This window comes from Dendronephthya gigantea, unplaced genomic scaffold, assembly GCF_004324835.1.
Source record: "Dendronephthya gigantea isolate DGI-Jeju-01 unplaced genomic scaffold, DenGig_1.0 000166F, whole genome shotgun sequence".
Taxonomy (NCBI): Eukaryota; Metazoa; Cnidaria; class Anthozoa; order Malacalcyonacea; family Nephtheidae; genus Dendronephthya; species Dendronephthya gigantea.
In genome coordinates this window covers 159,110-184,478 of record NW_021163176.1, presented here as the reverse complement: position 1 = coordinate 184,478, position 25,369 = coordinate 159,110, and the positions used below count along the sequence as shown (strand labels likewise).

Below are 25,369 nucleotides of genomic sequence, written 5' to 3'. Positions count from 1 at the left end.
CATTGTGACAAAATCCCAACAATAGCGAAAATTTGCAGGTAAATCAGTCAACATAACGATTCTTCTTTCATTATCTGTAAGAAAAATATACCCAATCCCCTCACCATCGTCAGATGCACAATGCACAGGATCTGCCCCCGAAACACTGCAAAATTCTGTGCAAGTTTCCAAAGAAACAGCGTACAGTTTATTCCCTCTGGAATAAACAAACAAATTACTATCATTTGTAAAAGCACAATCATAGGAATCTGGAACCAAATGTTCGCTTTTCCATCTTGAAATTTCACTTCCTCTCACTTTTTCGAAGATTTCAATGTTATTATCTTTGTGCATGTGTTTTGCAAGCCATCTCCCATTTTTTGAAAGAATTTGGAATGGATCAGTTAACCTTAAAATCTGCCAAAAGCATTCTCCGGATGTTTTTTGGATGAGACGCGAAACCTTTTCATTTCGAGTGCGCTCTTCTACGCTCTGTTCGTCTTTCAGTTCTCCTGATACTGCTGGATGCAGCGGCACCAGCGGTTCGTCTGTGCAAAATATTACATAGAAGCAGTACATATATTCAGCGAAATCAAACAATGAAATTTCCCCAATCGTGTCTTCAAAGAATTTTACCCTGGAATGGAAATGCCAAACATAAAAGAATGGTTCTAACTGCAACGAAAACATCTCTTCTACCACAGGTCTCCCAGTTTGCACATTCCAGATTTGATACTGAAATAAGTCAGCATAAAGAACTACAATTCGATTACGAACAGAAGTTTCAAGCTTTTCAAATTCAGCACATAAGCCTGTGCATAGCCGTTTGTGTTCACGTACAATCTCATGTTTCCTCACACCGAAGTAATTGTTCTGTATTTGTGAGATGGCACCTACTAAGTCACGCTCGTGTTCGGCCCACCTTAAGAATATGTAACAATAACACCAGCATCCTTTCCCGTTAATATCCAAGTTCGTTAGCGCAATGTATTTACCGTCATGAATAAACGAACCCCAGCGATAATGTTTAGAGTTACCTGAAAATTGTGACATTTCCACGACACGTTTCTCCTGCACTGAAAACCATCGATCAAGTCTTCCAAAAAACACAAATTTATCATCAGGAAAAAATGTCAAATGCGATATAGATTCACTCATCACTTCAAAAGGTCCTAAACTCGAATCAAAAGAACGTACATTATACAAATAAAGACATCGCCCTTTTCCTCCAGCAAGCAGTGTCTCATCATGGGAAAAAGCAAAACACTCCATGCTATTTTGAAAAGCTTTTGCATTGAAAAAAATTTCAAACCCTGATTCCATCCAACAGCTGCCTGGCCCAGTTTTAAAATCTGCACGGGTTAGTTCAGGGTAATTACGAAAAGAGGAATAAAGAAGTTCAGGAGAATCGAAAACAATATATTTGTCTCGTTTAAGAACGAAGCAGATATCCTCAAGATTCTTTTTTTTCCTTTGACCAAACGTTAGCCTGCCCAAAGACATCTCTAAGTCTTCAATAAGAGAGTAAATTCCGATTCTGTTGCTTCGTATTCGCTGTTCAAGAAACCGATAGTTTGTCAAAGCATTGAATACGATCTCAGAACTCCTAGAATCTTCTCTGATTAAGAAGCGAAGGCCAAAACACGAAATATAATTTACTAAATCCGGCTCGTAACGCGACAAATTGTCCCATCTTTCCTGTATAAAATCACTTAAAAATTCGACAGCAATATTTTTGAATAATTTGTTTGCCTTACGTCGGTCAATAAACAGCATTCGAGAGGCCTTTTGCTCATCAATTAACCAGGCCGGGATCAAACTGTGGAGAAATGAAAAGGTTTTATCTGAAGTTCGCAATGCAACAAAATGTGAGACAGCGTCAATAACTTCCTGCTTATCAAGAGCGGAGTTCTCTCTTTCTAAAAGAAATGAAATGAATGAAACGGGAAGTGGAGAAGGCGCTACCAAAGCACAACCAAACAATTTCCTATAAATGTCTCCACCTACTTTGTCGTAAACACGTTTAAAATTCTTGTAAAAGAAATCGTTGATATTTCCAGGAAAAAGATTGAAACCCAATTGTGTGGTATTTTTAAGAATATCCACAAGGTAAAAAGCGTACAAAAACATTCCATTGCATTTTTTCGTTAGCTCTTCAGCAGAGTACGACAGGCCCGTGAACTTCACATTTTTGTCAAAAAAGCGCCGAATATCCTGATTATGCTGCTGATAAAAGCCTGCGCTTTCGCTATTTCCTGCACAAATCCTAATACATGGGTTGTACGTTTTCAGTCTAAACTGCACGGAGTCTTCCGGACGACTAGTAATGAAGAAAACAAGCCATTCAGGAAGCATGGGAAAACGGTTCATTATGAGATCAAGAAAATCTTCTCTGGACCAATATTCTGCCTCATCTAGTGCATCAATCACAACAAGTTTTTTCGCAACACGACCGCATTTACTTAATGGCTCTTCTAGCAATTTAGTAAACAGCTCGTGAACTCCTAGCTTAGTATTAGTCAACATATTTTGTACCCTGGATTCCCCTCCCACAACTCTATCATATTGACTATTACAATTACACAGTTGATAAGCGATAGTACCAAGCAGATACCTGGGATCACGACGTGTGCCATCGTAGTGACGACAAAAGTACGCCGCTGCCATGTTTCCATCCTCCTTTGCCTTCTGAGCAATGACAGCAGCCATGACACTTTTACCAACTCCGGCATCACCCAGCAGTACATAGGCTCTGGAGTTACCAGAATCACTGAACCACTCGTTGAAATCTTCCAGGAACCAATGTCTTGTGTCTGGATCGTAACGTCCAGCAAAATATTCAATGTCAGAAGTACAATCGGAGAGAACTAGAAATATCAAAGTACATATTAAAGGAACTTGCTATAGGAATTTAAAATCTCTTTAAATGATTTGATTTATGGATTAACCAGGTCATTAGTTCTTAAACAACATGCCATATGGATATGGAAGTCTTCAATATTTTGTTAAAACTATTGCATTACTAATGTGGTGAACATTTATTTTTATCGTGAATTTGCACGAAAGAATTGGCCGGCTACATACAGAACAGACTGCTGCATAGTGTGTGCAAAAAATTCGCAAATAGGAAAAAAACTTGTATTTTGACGGCAAATTCTGATCGCACAAACAGGAGAACAAAATGTCCGATTTACACCTCTTCACTTTTATTTGACGTAAGTTTTACTAAGATATTATAACCAATTGTTATTTAGTAGTTAAACAATACCGTAAGAAATATTTTGTCGGCCCTCGAGTTTTGTGACACGTTGTTGAATGGCTTCATGTCTGACCTGATGCATTTCAACTCTGGCAGAAATAAAACTCTGTTCTTCTTGAAGAACTTCTTGATCAATTGTCAGTTGATCTACTTTGTCAATTGTAGAACTCAGTTCTTGTTGAAGAACTTCTTGTTCGGTTTTCAATTGGCTTACATTGGCAGCAGTATAGCTTAGTTCTTGTTTCATAGTATCCTGGGTAAGCTCCATATTTTTCACTCGTTTCTCGCAATTTTGTAAATTTTCGTGAGTATTTTCTAAAATTTCTTTCAAGTTGCACAGTTCTTCTTGACTCTCAAACGCCATCTTGTTCACGTCACTTGACAATTTAGTAACATGTTCTTGCATTACTTTAACTAGCTCCGAATCAATTGAGGCATTCATACACAATGCAACACCTAAAATAAGAAAAACAACATTCTCAGTAAAATTGGGGGGAAAATTCAAACCAAAATAATTTGCTTATTTTTTCATGCAATAATACGCGGAATAGAATATGTAACAAGAATATAATTACTCGGACTACCGTAGGTTTGGAAAATGGGCTCGTTTTTTCCTTTTGCGTCGTGACTTTACGAATTCACGAACATGCCATAACACCAAAAATTAGGCGTTACAAGCGAAAGCGAGATAACTGTAGCACGAATGAACGCCTGAGCAGGCGTCTTGTTACATAAAAAACACATACCTTTGTCTTTCCAGTCATTAAGATCCGCTAAAACTTTCAATTCATCTGCAGGAGAAAAACCAAATTCTCTTAGCAGCTTTTCCATGTCGTCAAAACCCTTCTTGAAGTTGGATTCATCCCACTTAGTAACATCGCAATGACCCCAAGCGTTTCTACTTTCTCTAACAGCAATTGCCGCATTTTTAAGAGAAATAGAAAACACTGGAACTTTTCCAAGTAGAATAAGAACAGCGGATGCATCACAAGTTTCGTCGAACGCGCTGAGCTTAGCCATGTAATTCTGGAGAAAGAGCTTGGCAAAGTCAATATAGGAAGTAACTTGGTAGTCAAAATTGGAGTAATCAAACTTTTTATAGTGCGGAGCTTTTAACTTGGTATTATTCCCGTTGATGTTCTCGTATTTCATGGCATTACTAGCTGGATATTTCGGTGAAGGAAAGCTGTGTCTGGTCTGAACATGAATATTGTGGTTCAATTTAAGGTCGTTGTACTCCTTGAGAATTTCCTGCTCAAGAACAGGACGTATTGCAGGGACGACGACATGGTTGAGAGCAATTCCAAAGACGCACCATCGTTTATGGTCCTCTGTTAATGTGGTTAAATTTGACCTGGGTGACAAAAATAATATTATGATCGTGTTTTCAGTAGATATTCACCCCGCTTTTGGCGAATAATTGTTCACTTATTAGCAACATGCAGGTCCGAAATTAGAGCAATGAAGGGGGGGGGGGGGGTAGTGTTTGTTCATATATTTAGTTTGATAGATTTCTTACGTAAGTCCAATAACTTAATAAATTATATAGCCTACTTCAAATACGAATTACCTTTTATGTGAATCAGTTTTCAATTTACTTGTCATTTTGTGGCTGTTTTCCGTAACATTTTTCGACAATAATTTTCCACCAATATATCCTTTAAATAGTAAAAGTTTCAATATTAGGGAAAGGCAAAATTAATTTTCGTGATAAATTTCCGCGGATCAGTTTCAATCGACATGCTTGCATGCATAACAACTATCCCATCACAACAGCCGAGATTTTATTGAAGAATTAGTCGCCGAGGTGATTACAACCCTATATTGGCTTGAATATGTATGCTTGTAATCACCGAGCCTGGGGTGACTAATTTAGTATAAATTTCGAGGTGTTTACAAATAATCAACATAAATCAACATAATTTCATAAAAAAATATAATTTCTTCACCGACCAGTGACTATAATTTCAGAGACAGTAAATCTTGACCAATCAGAATGCTGGAAAGTCAACAGTCAGCTCGAAACCTAACTAAATAGCTAGATAATTATTAATTTATATCTAAATGAAAACATTAAGAATCGTTCGGCGAAAATTGGTATTTTAAGGACATTATTATCCGTCATCCGGTAATCATTTTAGTTTTCCCTAAGAATATTCTGCACCGCTTTGAACAGTTAAAGACATGTATATGCTCAAAAATGTGAAAAAGTGCAGCTCATAAAAAAATGGTTGTTACGAAAAAAATGCTGTGTCAAAATGTTTTTATTTGAAGCCATTCAACCGGTTATTACAGTTAACATAGAATTAATTCCAATTTTGAAGCAGTGTTTCTTTAACTTACCAAAATAATAGACATTTTCATATCTCACGATATATAGCAGTAGAACATTATCCATTGCGTTATATAAACTGACGTTTACTACGCTATATTCCTATATATTTCTAACAGACACTAAGTTGATTCGTTAAAAAATGCACCGTATTTCCATGTATCAACTCGCGTGAGTTTAAAAATTCAGCTGTATAAACGACATCGCTTCAGGCCAAGCGCGCTTAAACGGTACTTTGGTGGTACAATTACCATAAATTGTCGAGCTAACATTTATTGCCAACGTTTCTTTACACCTTCGGCAATCGGCACATACTTTTAGATCATGCATAAAGGCTAATTTCCACTCAAGAAAACGAGCAGCGGATCGGATCGGATTTTTACCGAGCTGGTCCGATCCATGAAGTGATTTCGGATCGGATCAAAAAAAGTTAAAACTATTTGAACTTTTTTTTTATCCGGTCTCGGATGCTTTCGGATCAATATAAGCCAAAAATTTCAACAGACGGCGCACGCGCGGATTATCTTTCGTTCCGATCCGATCCGCTGCTCGTTTTCCGGAGTGGAAATTAGCCTTAAACGTCTACACCAGCTAGGCCGGAAGCTAACATACTGACTGTCAAACACATCAACACGTCGCTTATTGCCAGTTTACTATCTAACAGTGGCGAAAACAACAATCTATGATTAGATCTATACCATCACTGATCACTCTGACGGCAAAGTTTTTAAATTTGCCTTCAGCATCGATTATTTAAGATAAGTTGGTATTACCTGCATGGATTGACGAAAATTTCACTTTGAATCTGCCGGGCGAATTTCTCGCAGCTAGGGCCTAATAGTTCCTCCAAAACGTTGGTGTTTTAAAAGATTATTGTCATAGAAGACTTTCAAATTGATAGGACTTACTGATAATTCCAATTATTCACCAAATAAAAAGAGGTGATTACGATACATCACATGAAGTCGGCGTGTTAATTTGGTAGACGCGAAATAGTTTATACGTGTGAGTATATACGAATTAATGTGTGGATTGTCCAGCGCATGCGTAAATCGGGAAAACTTCCCTTAAATGGCCTTATCTTTTCCACTTGGTAAGGCTGTTTCCACTAGGCGGAATTTTGCATGAAAGGCATTTTTTGAAAGGCAGAACTTTTCGGCTTAGTGGAAAACGTCCCTTAGCAGGAAATTTGATTTGTATATAGTTTAAATTGGGAAACCATGGTTCAATGACCGTTTTTGACTAGTATTCCTTTAAAATATCGTAATATTACCCCAAAATAAACCGCAATCCAGAGAATAATTCTTATTTAAATGTTTGAAGCATGAGTCGAAAAAAATCTATAAGCCGGTTCACAAAAATCGCTATAATTATACGTAACAGTGCCCTTTCTTTTTACCCGTTCTCTTTACTTTAGGGGGTGCCATTTTATATAGTTCTTTTAAAACATCAGATTTTATATGTTTTCATTGTAATCACCAATAAAAAGTCATCAATAAAATCCCATAAGGGTTTGTATGGATAATACATGTCATGTGACTTGATTGTGTTAATTTCTTTGGTAAACATTATACTGTCTAAATTATGAAGTAACTGCGGTTATTATAGGGCTTATCTCCTTTAAATATTAGCCACTCTGCTAACAAAACTTATATTAAATGAAATTGTACTTGGTAGTATCCGGTAATAATAGCTTAAACCTCCATGCATGGTTACGTATACTGTTTAATACAACACAATTCGATCTGTCCTTGATATCTGGAGTGGTGGACCTACCAAGACGCAAATGGCAATATAGAAAGAGTTCAGAGAACTCTTAATATTATAATAATATAATATATTAATATTATCTCTTAATATTATCCCCGAGCCGGTGCAGAGCACCGTGCGAGGGTACTAATTCCGCCCGGAGATTAGGAATTACACCCGGGACCCGGGAGAACATAGCGGAATCCAAAGTTGCCCAAATGTCATGGACGTTCAATGGTCATGGTACTTGTGCGCATGCGCGAAATGCGAACGAGTGTAGACTGGTAATCAGCAACTTCCTGATTGGCTAAGACGAAACGTTTGTGTTTCAGTGAAAAACGTCAGCAATTTAAGTTATTTAACTGTCATTTTGCAAACAATTTTTTAAAAAAATGTTTCGAAAACAAAATATGAAATTTGGAATAAAATAACAGATAAAACACTGGGAAGAGTTTAAAATATTATCAGAACTGGTGGAATTAGCGGTGAAAAGGAACAACTCAATTATAATCCTTGAAATGGTAGGAGTCTATTTTGTTTATTTCGAGGTTTATTTCGTGTTTGCTGTACGAATACATTTTATGACCTTGGTACAGTATGTCGTTTTGCTCGGTTTTGCGAAGACGTGACCGACTATTTAAGGCTTTACATCATCGTTTTAACTTCCAAAAGAGTCCTTAAAAATGTAATTCGGAGTTTTAATATAACAAATATCACTTTAAATGTTTATATATAGTCGACTGCAATCACTGCATGAATTTAATAATCGAAAAACAACATTCGACGTTCACTGCTTGGTTATTTATATTATTTGGGCTGTTTTGATGATTTGAAGGTTTAGCTATAATGAAGTATAACTAAACTGCGAAAGTCTATAACTTAATGCAACGGAAAGCAGCAGGAAAACGGGTGATTTCACTTCACCTTTACGACTGTCAACTATGTTTGTTTCCGAAATATTTGAAACATCAGCTATCGGCTTTACATTTAGGACATTTCATAATATTGAAGGTTAAGTCTGGCTAGCTCAGGAAATATTTTGCTTCCTTTGAAATGGCGAGGGGTTGCTGCATGCATGTATTTCTAGTATATGGACATACTGGACATAGGGATTATGGTAGCAAATTAAACGTGAGTAAACTGGAATCCCTGGAAGAACGCAGAAACAAAGCATGTATACTGATGATTAAAGATTTGATCGACCCGAATCACCGGCTTCATGAATTGTTGCCAAAACAAGTAAAAAACGTTAGGGAAAAGGAAACGAGATTGAATAAAGATAGATTATATAATTATTTCTGCGGGACAGAATGTTGTATAGACGTAGTCTATTAGTCCATGATATAGACTTGTATACCTCACTTTTAAATATAGGTAATTTTAGACGCATTTAGTATAGCTTAAATTTTTATTGTACAACCTTGTAATTTATTGGAGAGAGAGATACGCTAAATCCAATAGAGGCAATCCAATAAACCCTTAGGGGATTTATAAATTATTTTTTTTTCATGATAAAAACTATTCAGAATGTTGATATAGGCATCAAAAGCGTCATTTCTTCTGAATACGAAAAGAAAGATATAAAGAAAGATATAAACGAAGAACAAATCTTTTTCCAAGACTTTGGGTGGAGCTTTGCTTATTTTAAGAGAGCAATTGCTCCTGACTTCTCTTTGCTCGATTATTACTTATTGCTCATAACTGTTATTTAGTTATTTAGGAATATAAAAAATGATAATCCATTTGCACTTTTTTTCCGACAAAAGCTTCCAGTGCATGCACGCCTAAGCCCTCATTCAACACAAAATTATAGCGATAAAGTTTACACCAAAGTGGTGCTTTATTACACAAGCATGGTGTTTATTTACCGACTTTTGGCGTAAATTTACGGCGAAGCAGATTAACTTTAGCTATATCCTTAACCGGTACCGTGTTGAGAAAACACAATATTGGTGTAATAATACACCTCGAAGGGTAAATTTGCACTTTGTGGGTATAATATACTGATTTACACCAAACTGATTGTGTGTATTTACACTTATTTCGTGTTTGCTGAACCCTTCGAAATTTAGTGTTTTGACTTATGAGGAGGTTTTGAAAACTCCTAGATCACATTCTATACTATTTGCAGTGCTGTCATTACTGTGAACCATTTTTAGCGCATCCTTGATATTAAGTACCTTACAGTTAACGTTTCGTTTACAGTCAACGTCATCGGCAAATGCTCACATCAGATATGCCTCGTAAAGGCTCTAGCTTTATTTACATAACATTTTAGAAGCTTAAAAAGACACAATGTTTGTCAATTTCGCTGAGTGATTTTTGATCGCTATTATTTTCTTTTAGGTGTGGCTATAATGCAATGCAACAATTTAAATATCAAATATTCAACCGAATATTTTACACAAGTATCGTAACTAAGTGGCGTCGCCATCGATAAGTGGGTGGACAATTCATTCCCAGCTTGAAATTTGCATCACTTTAAGGTCTTACTGAATATATGCACAACAGCAATGCACCAGTGCATGACTGGCTCCCAAGATTATATAATTTATGGAAACTAGAATATTCTTTTGGTTTCATCTTATAAAATTGGAAATGCATCAAGGGCAATAACCCCTAAAAGTTAGCAAAGACCCTTTGCACCCAAGACACAATCTAATTTACACACACTGACACCCTGATTATATTTCTATATACACTCCATATACAATATTATAGATACAGTAAAACCATACGATAAAATACGGAGATTAAAATAAACCACAACGTTATGCTTAGACAGATTTGAAACTGCACTCACGGCCTATCATGAGATAATTAATTATTCGACAGTCTAATGGTTAGGAAGCATATGGGTTTGCAAAAATACAAATAACATTCTATAAACCTGACAATTAAAATACTTCAAGATATTGGGAGAGATAAATGTATTTAGATATACTTCGACGTTGTATGCTAAACGAGGCCTAATTCAATTAACGTTGTCCATCCAAAACCATATAAACGTTAACTCTGAGTGCTCAAGGGATCATGATAAATTTAGACTTGTATAGTTGGAAATTTGGCAGTGCAAGAATATCCAAGAAGATTCAGGCTACGATTCATGCTACGTGCAAGGCAAGTTTCTGAATTGAAGGGATTAAAAGGTTCGCTCAGAGGACAACCTTGATTGAATTAGCTGTATACAAGTCACATTACAACTTGAAGACATATTCAAGATTGTAACTGATTAACCATGAATGACAATGTTAAGGGATACCAGAATATATCTGATTTGTATATTACCTACCCGCGTTTACTTCTTTAACAATCGATCGTATGAGTTATGACCATGTCGTTCTTCCGTTCTTTTGAATTTGGATTTTAGTCCAAATCTTCTCCATCTAGGCACAACGATCGTCCGTTGTAGCACATGGTTATACTTTTACAGGTAACGAGTGCTGGTGACTGATCTAATACAGCCAATGGCAATATATTTTAGAGCGTTACCGGTAAACAAGACCTTGAATTTGTGATGCTCACTTGTGTTGTGGTCACTGCGGGGTGGGGAAATCTTCGAATTCTTTGCATAGCTTCGAATTCAATTCTTAGTTATTCTATGTGGACTTTCAAACTGCATGATATGTACGTTATATACCCAACCAATTTTTTTGTTGTATAATAAGTGTATTATAACAACCTGTAGCGTTACCAGGCCTCAGAAAATCTTGAAGAAAAACTCATATTTACTGGAGAATATAGAATTGGGTGTACCGTTATTAACAGAAGCGTAGTCAGCCCAAAATGTACGAGGGGTACAAGCATAGGTTATATATTAGTTTCAAAAGAGTTGGAACTTTAGTTGCTTACAATCCTTTAGACGTATATTCATAAATGCCATATTCGTATGGGATAAAATTTCATGAACTGTCGGCAGCGGCGTGATTGGGGATTTAATCATATATTATTTTATAATAAACGATTAGTTTCAAAGAAATTAAATCACTAGAGTACGACACAACCCTATGAATATTCAAATTATACGAGCCCCCAATCTGGTGCCTGGCTGCCTCGGACCGTCTGACTGTACTCATTTCTAGTTCTTAAACCGATTTCCATTTTGTTCGCTTCGCCCGCGCGAGCCTTTAGAAAGTTTAATAAAAAATACAGTACTGTGCAGAAATAACCTAAAAAATACCGCGGTTAGCCTAGGTCAAACTTCGGTTTGATCGCGATTGATCTGCGGTCCGCTGATTATTTCTATAACTGCATGTATAGAAATACGGAAAATGTTTTCTTTTCCTTAAATAAAGAAGAAATTGCATCCGGGCTATTTCTTTTCAGTGAGAATGATTTTTGACCGTAACGACAAAATTGAGTATTATAAATTATGATTATAAGAACAAATTAAGTATTACAAAATTAAGTATTATAAGAACATCAACATTAAGCAACCTTTTCTGCTCACTGCAAATTATGGCATTTAACGTTCGCACGCGCAGCAAAAGAAACATAAATTTAATAACGTCCCTCCTATGACTGTTCCCATCACTACATGCATTCGGATGTCTTCGTGTGGTGGTTCGATAACCGCGACCATGGCTAGCATACCAGCATTTACTGCAACAATCAAAAAGTATGTCCAACCATAGTATACATTCACCCTGTCTTCGTTTTTGAACAGCGCGAGAACTGCCTTGGACGGATGGAGCAAAAACGGGATTAAAATATACGTGGAGATGGTGATAGTTCCAAAACAAACGCAGCATCCCAGACATTTGTAAGTATCAGAGGAGTTTCCCGAGGAAAAGCAGCAACTCTCCATGAAAAGTAGGCCAATCAAAAGGACTGTGATATGAATTATAAATGCAAGGAATATAAACCATTTAAACATGTGAGAAAAAAGAACAATTACCATGAGTCGAGCAATAAAACCGAACAGTACGTGGAAGAAAATTAAAATTCGAAATAGGTAATCTTTGTTTTCAACTGATTGCGTTTCAAAAGCAGTAGTTGTCCATGTTAAGCTAAGAAGGGAAACCACGATGGAGGTTATGGTGTACCATGGAAATTCCCATTTATCTAACATTATGTAAAACTGAAGGCACCACTGTGGACCGGATTCGTACATTGCCTCAATATAGCGCGCTAAAATGAGTGATCCTTTGAAATCATGATCATCGGATCTGCATACGGTTGTTCGACAACAAATGACGACCAAGCCAATTGCGAAAGGAGCGGCAATGAAAAGTATGGATAAATTAAACCACTGCTCGTCACCATTCTGGTGATGCTTTATGGCAACGAAAATATCTGTGCCAAGGTCAAATAAAAACAATACCAAGCTTACGACATTCATTATGTATCCCATTTTCTTCTCAGATGAACTAAAAAAAGAACATATTTGTCATTTATCAATTACATGAGTGGGTCTTGTGCTGGAAAGAAGCACTGGAACAATTATGTGGATTCGAGATCTGTTTGCTTCAATTTAATTTATTTAGTCATTGTGCATGGATGCATTCCTGTCAGAGGCTGGCTGGCGAAACAGCTTGCAATATGAATAGGTGTATCTGCGTGTGTATGTATCTATAACTATGTACAGTACGCTAGACTGAACAGTAGACGAGCATATCCGACCATAACTGAAATAACGTATAATAAAATGCTTCCACATACGCTTGTATTCTAAAAGCTCACACTCAAACTCATTGAGTCATTGAGACCGGGTCTCGATTAATCTTCTCATCACGGTATATCCACTCCAATAAGGGCGCGATTTTCAGTGTTTTACTTTAAATATTCCATTGACTCAGGAAGATCTAACTCTCATGCATCAGTAATAACAAAATTTATATATCACACACGATCTATCTGTTAGTGTCTATAATATTATCTTCTATATGACTACATTTTATCAACTATAGCATGCAGTTATTAATTTGTGTAGTTTGACATATGCTAGTGAACATGAACACTTACCTCAAAACAATAAAAAAGATTCTTGATGACTTACACCAACGTGGAAAAGACTAGAAAGGGATAGACGCTTTACGTTGGTTTATCTAAAATTGCATACAAACGAACAGAAAACGCTCTTTTACTTTCGTATTTGTATAAAATTATACGGTTTATATAACGTTCTCAGCGTGAAATTTGCATTCGCTTTGTGGAACTACAATGTCAAAACAAATTATGTTCTATTTTGGAAATTGAAATATTTGATTAATAAGGTTGCGATGTGTCTTTTCAGCCCGGGTTGTGTTTATGACGCGTGAGAATTATTTTAAGACCAGGGCTGAGCCGCTGAGTTTGTAAAGGCTGGTAAGTAGACCTATTTCCATTCTTCGAGCGCTTTAAAACCCGAATGACAATAACTTGACCTTTAACTTAAAGGGACTGTGATTGCACATGAAAATGAAATAAACAACAACAAAAAAGCATTATCAAGGCGAAGATTTCTGGTCCGGGTTTAATTTTGTTTACGATTACATGACAACAACACTAAGTTTCAGCTTGGGTGTAGCTTAAACCGGGCTGAAACTCAGCCTGGGCTGAAATTATTGTCATATATATATTTTTATAGAGGTATATTTAATTGGCATTTCATAACAATACCGGGCTGAACTTTCAGCTCTGTAAGCCGGGCTGAAAAGACTCCATGTAATCAGCCAAAAAATATATAGACTAGATTGTGCATTGTTTAATATATTTTCGCAGCCAAGTAAAGGTGGGAAGAACGAATGTTATGAGCTCTACCAATTACAAGACTGGCAAAACTTTTCAAATTATAGCTAAAAGATTTGTTGAACGTTTCTTGTTTCAGTTTTAAGTGCGGTTTACCAGTTTTTTAAATTTAGGACAAAATTTTTCGTTTGAATAAAAGATTTCGCTTGATTTCCTTTTCAATTGCATGTGACCTGTCAAAGGAATCTACCGCGGACGACAAGGGTTTGAGAGTATCGTTCCGTGTGCCATATGCTTGTTCTCGACTGGAACGAGCCTGGAGAAAAGCTCCTGTGGCATCGCTGCATTGTCCTTCTTTGTGCATTGCCTTAATTTTGTGAATTTATCGTCAATGAGTTCGGAACTGTTTCAATGGACCACTTTTATAACAGACAAACGTTTATATTTAGGCAACAAAAGAGGAATTTCCGAAAAGTTGCCAAATATTGTAAAATACCGAAGATAGTTCTTAAAGTATCAAGGCGTATTTGGAAAATTTTGCATTAACTTAATTTGCACTATGGCCGGAAGAGTATAACTAATACATTTTCCCCTGTAATACAAATGTATACAAAAAATTGCCTACATTGTAAATATGCCTATATTTTCCGTACTACTTGACATTTTACAACTAAACTTGGCAATTATATATACTTTAGTATATATACTCTTTTTAGCACTGGTGATTTATTTTCTTCTTATTACCTGCATGGATCACACGTTTGTCTATTATGCAAGTAGGCCATTACATGTGTAGGTTTCTTTAGAAAATAGCATTCAACAATCTTTATCTGGATCAGGTTAATTCAAATTGCATGTTTACGAAGATTTCAACTCCCCGCATTGATCCCTGCAGTCCCAAGAAAAACACAAAAATAATAGTCATGTCAAAACATACATACAGCTCAAGCTACTTTAATTTTGCTTTTATAAATTATACACTTTTCTGTTCGTGAAATTATATAAAAAGCAATCACTATAAAATTAATGTCCACAATCGTTGCATGCTATACATTTGTGATGTTTGTGAATATAATAGTACATTACAAATCTGTATGATGATATCTGTATCACAATAATCCTTACTTAAAACCGGACTTTCGGTGTATCTTTTAAACATAACTGGTTATCAACTTTCTTTTAACTGATGTACCCCAGAGGCCAGTTGTTCAAAGCTAGGTTAGCATATAGCCCTGGTAAAAAATTTTATCCAGTGTTTTATTTAGTTTACGTGCTTCTGAGCCATGCATGGTTCGTTTCAAAACTTAAAAATAGACTTCTATCAGTCCGGAACATATTTATGATACTTTGTAAGCAGTCGATTAAAAAAATTAATGTAAAGATTTGCTTTAACCCAGACTTAAGCTAACCGGCTTTTAACAACCAGCCCCAGGAGTGGTTTTATATCCTTAGTTTACTTTTTAATTTACGCCACGATTATTCAAGTTTCTTTTGGTTTTACCTGGTGCATGTATATATATAGCTACATATATCTCTCTACATAATATATCATATATAAACTGGCTTTACGACATCTACAACTATTTATATGATGTTAGTTGTATGCCGCCATGTTTGCAGAGATATTTAAAAATCGTTAATTCCATGCAGATAAATGGCTTGCATTCGATACTTTGAATTTATCCATGCATCACCAACATGGCGGCAAAAACATTTGAATTTTCAGAATCTTCATAACATATATTCGACACATCTACTATCCACTTTGGGCACATTATTTGCATGATTATACAGGGTGTCCCAAAAAAAAAGCAACCACTTAAATATGCAGAACATTAATACAGCTCTAAAGCGCAATAGATAAGCACCTCTGGGAATTGAAAATGGCTCTTAATCCTTCATTTACAATGCTAAAAGTCATTTTAGCTGAACTATGGTGCAAACCCGAACAATATTAATATTCTTGCATATTTAAGTGGTTGCGTTTTTTTTTGGGACACCCTGTAGATAAACAATAATGAGTACACCTTCATAGTTAAATATTGAGAAGCATACACATGCAAGCTTTAATAAGCATGTGCGTATAATCAGTGTTTTCCGGATAAATCAACATTAGCATTAAAGTGGAAGTCAAGTCCGTATGCAAACAAACTGTTTGCTTACATTTTGAACTTCTATACTTTTTGAAATACGTTGTGTTGTGCTGAGTATCTAACAACATTTAGGTTCGCTATGCCTTTAATTAAACAAAATTTTAACTAGTGTTTCTGATGAGAAAAACTCGAAACACGCGAAATTTGGGCAAAATATTTATCTAACAACCTCACATTGTTATGACGGAATCGATGCGCAGAACGGACTTTTGGCTTCCACTTTAAATTATGAAAATTTATCGCAGAAGATTGCTCGTTGTTCTTTGTGGGAATATTTAGTGAATTAAACAATACATGAAAGGTCTCTAATACAAATTTTAGAAATGATTTCATGAAGAGCTCTTTCCAAGGACGTATAATAACACTTACATCAACTGAGTGAAAGGTAAAGATAACCTCAATTGACAAAGAACGGTTACGATACCCGGGTTTTGGTTTTATTAATTTGTATAGGAGTAGCGGTGGTTTTCACCCCAAACCTCCCACTTTTCTGTCATATATAAATATACAATCAGTGTGAGTCAGTCTTTTTCGATTTTAGGAGATTATTTCAAGAAGGTACCTAGACTGAACTTTGTGAAGAAAAAGATATAACATCGAAAACTGAAGATCCAACAACTATACGTTGGTCGGAAAAGCCATTAAGATTAGTAAGACAAGTTAAACGAAGTATAGTAAAAACAGTCGCTACTTGTCTTGCTGCAGTTCAGTTGTTTTCGAAAAGCAGTTTACTTCCGATAATTTTGCATCCACAGTTCCACATTCAAGCAAGTGGCTTTTTAATGAGGCAGAAAAAGTCCTGAAATGACGGGTCTTACAATTCAGTATTAACAAAGCATTATTATTATGATACATAAGTGAATTCAAGTTTTAAGTCAATGAGGATCGGAAGCCAGTAGTTTTGCAAAAGATTGAAAGATGAGTACAGATTTTCGAGTTATGAAATAAATTTCGCCCAAATACACTGCAATGTAATTACAGCTGTAATTACAAATCAGTCCGGAAGATATTGATATGAAATAATTACTTTTTAAACTCAAGTCATGCAATTGCGTGCTTTGGTAATAAGCAAAAATAATCTCAAATTTCTCTATTATACTAAAGTTAACATGCAAGAATGCCTAAAACGTCTATCAATGTTTTGAGTTTGTGATATTTGGTTTTGAAAAGATATGTTGCATATTCTAATAATTTTTTTCTTTCTTTTTCAATTTTTCTCTATGTTACCTCAATTTACTATGGACATCGTCGCTAAAGTTTTAGCTTCACTTAGCCGCACCGACTCTATAGAAACAGATTTTTGAACGACTAAAGACAAACCACAGTTCATTCCAAATCATTCCAAATCACAGATCGCACTTTCAAACATAACGCATCACACTACAGATCGCAATTTCAAAAGAAACCTGTTTTTATGAATTACTGCATGTGCAAGGCCAAAGGTGAAATCTAACCTGATTCATCTTCGTCACTGCTGGTACTGCTATTGCTATAATCAGAAAATGTTATATCAATCAAATGCTCTTTTTCGAGTGATGATGGAAAGTTTTGTGGAAGAATTTTGCATTCTCGCTTTTCGCTATTCTCTTGCACACGGAAATCTGAGGGTAACTCGAAATTTGGAGGCAGCCCGTATTTGAGCCCGGTGAGTTTAAGCATTCTTATCTCCCCAGATGATCCAAGGGAAACAATTTTGTCCTTGTCTGGAGATATCGCCATGCTGATAATCGATTCTTGCTTCACGTAGGCGATGGATTTCCACACAGAGAGATCAAACAAAAACACAACACCATCGACACCGTAAGATATCAGATAGCGATTCTCTCGCAGAAAATTGCAATATTCAATTCTACCCAAGTTATTAAGTGGCACATTCCAAAAGCAACTCGGACCATTGACGGGATAGATAAGGATCTCATTACCAATACAGCAAGCAAGAAGCTTGCCGTCAGACGAGACGGTGCAATAATTACATCTACGATATGCTATGCGATGCACGTTAGGCACGTCCACAAAATTGAAAGAAGAGAGCTTTGGAGGATAATCAAGTGCCAGAACAGACAACGCGTTACAGAAATACAACTTGGTAATATCTGAAGAAAAGCAAACACTTTCTATGTGCATCGTATATGGAAGGCTTAAAGGATCAGACAAAACGCTATTCGTCACATCCCATACGTAGAAAGACTGGTCATCACCAGCTTTTTGGACGGAAAATAGAAGTAAAGAATCATCAGTTGAAAATGTTAGACAAGAAAAACTGTGTTCGCATTCTTCTTTGATATTAAAAACTGAGCATAGAAACTCTCTACCTTTAAACAAAATGAGCTCAGATCCTTGATGCATAGCGATTATTTTTCCATAATGAGAAAAAGTACATTTCTTAACGAGGTCCTTTGTTGAGTGCTCATTCTTACTTAAGTATCGAATGTCATGCTGGATCATGTCTTTATCGGTTAAGTTGTACGACAAGCACAACCCATCGTGAAAGAGGAATATGATTGAATCAGGTGAGGTGAATATAACTTTATTTGACTGAATTGGTTTAGTATAATTTCTAAAGCAATTACGAAGAAATTCTCCAGGCAAATATTGTAAGGAGACAACTTTGGTCTCATTGTTAAAGCCTCTGAAAATATACCGAAATTCACTATGGTGGTCTTGTTCAAATGAGCAACGAAACGGAACTATTCTTGAAGTACTTTCAATCTCTTCGCCTGTCTGAAGAGAAACTGCGAACAGTTTCTGCCCAGAAACGTAGATAATATAATTGTCGTGGATAAAAGCAAGATTATCCACCATTTTCATAATTTTATTAAGTAACGCAGTTGGACGATTTTCCCAAATACTTTTGGTTATCTCTTCAAACAGCTTTAACTTACTATTACTAACCATCACAAGCTGTGTCCCAGTAGTGAAAATATAAGAATCACCAAAACACTTTACAGGCAAAGCATTTATATTTTTAACTGGAGGATATTTGTTTGCATATACTGCGAGAAGAGAATATTTGCTGTACAAATCTTTCAACTCAGTTAGAGAAGACGATATTTTTGAAACCGGCCTATTACGAAGTGAAATTTTAAACAAATCTTTGTTATCGCTACTCGAAGAAAACCAGCTAAACAAATCGTACTTCATTGAACGAAGACCTGTTTTTTTCGATAGATAATGTTCTAAACCTTCAAGGAAAATGTAATGAAGACTTTTCTCCCTAAAACTTTCACTTGGCAACTGATCTTCTTCTACAGTTAACGCACTCGGAGAACAGTCGATGGTCTCCTGCTCCCTGCGTAATTTTGCATTTACATAATCCGATAAATTTAAATGCCGACATGCATAAAAAAAGATATCGAAAAAACAATCCTCACTGTAGCTTAAATAGTCAATTGGCAGATCGTCTATTACCGTGGTAGCAACACCAAAAATTCTATAAAAGGCGTGAAATATTGCAATGTCATGAAGCGCAATATCTCCTGCATGTGATATGATATATTCAATAGGCATGACAGAAAAAATGTGCCAAAGATAGAAAAATGGCATTGACTTCATCTGCGAGGAAAACATCTCTTCTAACACGGGCCTTCCAGTCTCCACATTCCAGATTTGACGCTCAAAGATATCAGCATAATAAAAAGAAATTCGTTCGCGAATATCCATCTCCGGATTGTCAAGTTCTTTATAGTTCTCACAAATTTTGTGTCTTTCAGCAACCAGTGAGAGAATTTCATGTTGCATTTCCAGAGTAAAAAAACCTAAAAATCTTTCTTTCGAACAAAATTCACCACATAAAGCCAACTCCCTAATTGCCCATCTAGAAAACATGTGACGTAAACAAATTGGATGTTTAGGAATTTGCCCTCTCACCGCAATATATTGGCTATCAGAAATAAACGAACCCCATTCATAACGCTTGGAGTTCCCTTTAAACTGAGTTTTCTCCACGACACGTTCCTCTTCCACTGATAACCATCGGTCAAGTCTCCCAAAAAATATGAATTTGTCATCTGGTGAAAATTCCAAATGTGATATACATTGGTTACTATCAATCGCTACTTCAATTGGCCCGAAAATTTTTTGCAAAGAACCCGAGTCATACAAAAATACATATCGTTCTTTCCCTCCAGCAAGGAAGCTTTTGTTATGAGAGAATGTACAGAACTCCATGTCACATAAAATATTCCTGACAGAGATAGCATGATCAAATACATTACATGACTGGCCTTGGGTAATTCCACTGTGAGCTAAAACATTTGGAGGCCTAATATTGGCCAGTGTAAGCTGAGATGCTTTCCGGAGACAAGAGGCGAGAAGTTCAGAACTTCCAAGAACAATATATTTGTCTTCCCTAAGAACCGAAGCGATGTTATCTAGGATAGCTTTTTTCTCGTGATCAAACGCCATGTTGGCAACAGATAACTCAAGATCTTCAAGGAGAGAATAAATTCCTAGTTTGTTACTTTCTAATCGCTGCTTAAGAAAGTAGAAGTTTGTTAGGCACTTAAAAACAATTTCAGAGTTCACAGACACATCTGTACCTGACTGATACAACAAACGAAATCCAATAACTAAGATATATGTCACTACATCGGGTGAAGTCTCGTCAAACGAAGGGTCATTTTGTTGTTCTTCAAGAAAAGAATCGAGAAATTCAATAATGATTTTTGTAAAGTATTTGCTTGACACAACTTTGTCAATGAACAATTCTCGAGGCGCCTTTTGTACGTCAGCTAACCAGGACGGAATCAAACCGTGAAGAAACGCAAAGGTTTTATCTGAAGTTCGTAAGGCAACAAACAGCGAAATAGCATCAATCACTTTCTGCTCATTTAAAGCGTTGTTTTCTCTTTTCAAAAGAAATGAAATAAATGAAACAGGAAGTGGAGAAGGCGCCACCAAAGCACAGCCAAACAATTTCCTATAAATATCCTTACCTATTTTTTCTTTGACGCGTTCGAAATTTTTGTAAAAGAATTCGTTAATATTTTTAGGGAAAAGATCGCCATCCTTAATCTGGTCAGGATGTTCCGCAATGTAGAAAGCGTACAAAAACATTCCATTGCATTTTTCTGTTAGTTGTTCAGCAGTGTAGGGCAGACCCACAAAGTTTATTTTATTCGCTAAAAAGCGCTGAATATCCTGTTTATGCTGTTCATAAAAACCTGCGCTTTCGCTATTACCAGCACAAATTCGAATACATGGGTGGTACGTTTGCAATTTGAAATGGACGATGTCTTCCGGTCGACTAGTAATGAAGAAAACGAGCCATTCGGGAAGCATTGGAAAACGGTTCATTATGAGATCAAGAAAATCTTTTCTGGACAAATATTCTGCCTCATCTAGTGCATCAATCACAATAAGCTTTTTCGGAATAGGACTGCATTTACTTAATGGCTCTTCTAGCAATTTTGTAAAGAGCTCCTGAACTCCTAGCTTAGTATTAGTCAACATATTTTGTATCGCGGACTCTCCTCCCACAACTCTACCATATTGACTATTACAAATACACAGTTGATAAGCGATAGTACCAAGCAGATACCTGGGATCACGACGTGTGCCATCGTAGTGACGACAAAAGTACGCAGCTGCCATGTTTCCATCCTTCTTTGCCCTCTGAGCAACGACAGCAGCCATGACACTTTTGCCAACTGCGGCATCACCCAGCAGCACATAGGCTCTGGAGTTACCAGAATCACTGAACCACTTGTTGAAATCTTGCAGTAGCCAAAGTCTTGTGTCTGGATCGTAACGTCCAGCAAAATATTCAATGTCAGAAGTACAATCGGAGAAACCTAAAAATTTCAAAAATTTAGCCTCAATTATGGAGCAGGTAACATACAAATAACTAAAACCTCTCTAAGTAACTTGATTCATGGATCAACCAGATTAATCATTAGCTCAGATATAGAATACTGGGCCAGGATTTCAATATTTTATTAGAACTGTGACAATACTAATCTTGCGAAATTTTATTTTCCTTGGAATTTCGCGCAATATAATTGGTCGAAAAAAACAGAACAAACTACCGTGTGCGCAAAAAATTGTTTCGCAAATGGGAAGAAAATTCGGATTCCATGGACGGAGAACAAAAAATGTCCGATTTCATCTTAAGTAAGTTTTATAAATGATAACTGATTGCAACATTTAAACAATACCGTAAGAAATATTCTGTCGGCCCTCTATTTTTGTGACGCGTTGTTGAATGGCTTCATGTCCGGCCTGATGTAAATCAACTCTGGCTGAAATAGAGCTATGCTCTTTTTGGATAACTTCTTGATTGGTTTTCAGTTGTTCTACTTCGTCATTTGTGGAACTTAGTTCATGTTGCATAGTATCCTGGGTAAGCTCCATATTTTTAACTCGTTTCTCGCAATTTTGTAAATTTTCGTGAGTATTTTCCAAAATTTCTTTCAAGTTACACAATTCTTCTTGACTCTCAAACGCCATCTTGTTCACGTCACTTGACAATTTAATAACATGTTCTTGCATTACTTTAACTAGCTCCGAATCAATTGAAGCATTCATACACAATGCAACACCTATAACAAGAAAAACTATAATTTAAAAACTCTTCTGAGGCCAATTTTCTTATCTAAAACTTTCCTTCTTAATTTTATCATGCAATACGGAATAGAATATAAACACCAAGTAAATAATCACATAAAAAATACATACCTTTGTCTTTCCAGTCATTAAGATCCGCTAAAACTTTCGATTCATCTGCAGGAGATAAACCAACTTCTCTCAGCAGTTTTTCCATGTCGTCAAAACTCTTCTTGAACTTTGATTCATTCCACTTAGTAAAATTGCAATGACCCCAAGCGTTTCTACATTCTCTAACAACATTTGCCGCATTTTGGAGAGCAGCAGAAAACACTGGAATTCTTCCAAGTAGAGTAAGAACAGCGGATGCATCACAAGTTTCATCGAACGCGTTGAGCTTAGCCATGTAATTCAGGAGAAAAATCATGGCAAAGTCAACATGGGAAGTAACTTTGTAGTCAAACTTGGAGTAATCAAACTTTTTATAGTGCGGGGCTTTTAACTTGGTATCATTCCCGTTGATATTCTCGTATTTCATGGCATTACAAGTTGGATATTTCGGCGAAGGAAAGCTGTGTGTGGTCTGAACGTGAATATTGTTTTTTAATTTAAGGTCGTTGTACTCGTTGAGAATTTCCTGCTCTAGAACAGGACGTATTGCAGGCACGACGACATGGTTGAGAGCAATTCCAAAGACGCACCATCGTTTATGGTCCTCTGTTAATGTGGTTAATTTTGACCTGGGTGACAAAAAATATTATTATATAACACTTGTCAAAGTTTGGTGTTTGTAGGATTTCATTGGTCGAGAGCGAATCACGCGAGACTGACGAAATATTGATGTCGTCAGCGCAACCGCCTGCAGAGTGAGATAACGTGTTATCTCAAGGGAAATAATTAACACTTATTTACTGCGACCGAAGGAAACATTATGTTTTGTGGACCCGAGACCTGTCGATATTTCACGAGGCGAAGCCGAGTAAAATATCGACGGTCGAGGGTCCACTAAACATAATGTTTTCTGAGGTCGCAGTAAATAAGTTTTTTATTATATACCACTTGTCAAAGAAAAACTAAACAACGAAGTAAACAACGAAATGTTTATTTATAAAACATGTAATTTCAAATAAAGAAACAATTAAGTACACGCAAAGTTTTATAAATGCAGAAGAAGTTCAAAAGTCTAAAACTCAACTGAAAACAGTTAAAACAGTCGCTAGTATTGCTGGCAAATCTTTCCATTCTAGTTTTTAACAGTTGTCAAAAACAAACGCTGCGAAGGACGAAGGTCAACTTAGCCCAATGTCAACTAAAGGTCAGATGTCCACGAGTGCAGCACGTGATTAAAGTTGTTATTTCCCATGAAATAATGCATTGTTTCCCCCTGCTGGGGGTCGCGCGGGCGACATCAAAATTTCGTCACTCTCACGTGATTCGCTCTCGACCAATGAAACGCTACGAACACCAAACTTTGACAAGTGGTATATAATAACAACTTTTATTATACATTATAGTAGTAAAAGCAATTTGATTAGCTAATAGTTGACAGATAAATCGTGCAATCACGCAAAATTCAATTATCTGCTAGCAGATAACTGAGTTATCTGCAAGTGAGCCTGCGGTGGTTAACAAGCGGTATTCATTTCAATGTATTTATGTATTAATAATTAATGTATTTTTGGATGTTGCTATTAAATAAGGTTTTTCATTCGTTAATACTATATATTATGATCGTGTTTTCAGTAGATATTTACCGCGCTTTCGGCGAATAATTATTCACACATTAGCAGCAGGTCCGAATCTAGAACAACATTTAGGGGGGGGGTGGTGTTTGCTCATATATTCAGTTCTTTGCGACGGAATTTTTCTGTAAGTCCAATAGCTTACAATTATTGTTGTAGTTTCGGTACCGATTACCTGGTCTCAGGCAAGTGTGTTTTAATATTCCCACGCAATTCGCATATGGTGAGTAGATTCACGTGTGAGTGGTGTCACTGGTGTCGTATAATTTCCTATTGACGTGAAAAAGGCACCCAGGCTACGTGAATGTATCCATTAATATATCAATTAGTATTGCCACTTAATTATTACTTTCTTCCCAAAGTCAACGTTTTGGTTTGTTTCAACTATGGTGTACTATATTGTGATTCTTTATATTAAGTAAAAATAATACTAATAATACAAATACGAATTACCTGTTATGTGAACCAGTTTTCAATGTACTTGTCATTTTGTGGCTGTTTTTCGTAACATTTTTCAACAGTAATTTTCCACAAATAGATCCTTTAATAGTAAAAAGTTTCAGTTGTTAGGGAAACGTAAAGTTAATTTCCGTGATAAATTTCCGCGGATCAGTTTCAATCAACATGCTTGCATGGCATGACAATAGGAAGTTTACGATTTACGACGCGGTTAGCTCGATGACGGTAGTAAATTATTTTGCTATAAATAAGCTACCAGAAATTAATCATGCTCCAGAACTCTAAAAAACATACGAACGTCTCAATTGTGCCAAGAACCTCTGACAGTTAGCTGATATTGCAGTTGTATATAACCTGTAAAATAGCTATCACGTTGTCGCTGATGCGTCGAAGAATGACAACGCTTTCACAACGCTTTCATGGGACCACAAATTATGCATGCCTATTGTCTCTAGTGCGCGAATTTTCTTAGTTTTCTAAGCGC

General features: G+C 36.3%; 1 protein-coding gene across 1 annotated transcript in view; it reads right to left on the bottom strand.

Moving 5' to 3' along the window:
- Positions 1 to 25,369, bottom strand: part of LOC114537853 — a 55,910-nt gene that overhangs the window by 28,173 nt on the left and 2,368 nt on the right. The window contains 7 exon segments of the mRNA XM_028558962.1: positions 3,248 to 3,694; positions 3,985 to 4,264; positions 12,652 to 12,688; positions 21,681 to 21,933; positions 22,297 to 22,680; positions 22,817 to 23,424; positions 24,880 to 24,967. Coding sequence (XP_028414763.1) covers positions 3,248 to 3,694; positions 3,985 to 4,264; positions 12,652 to 12,688; positions 21,681 to 21,933; positions 22,297 to 22,680; positions 22,817 to 23,424; positions 24,880 to 24,914 — 2,044 coding nt within the window. The 5' untranslated portion in view covers positions 24,915 to 24,967.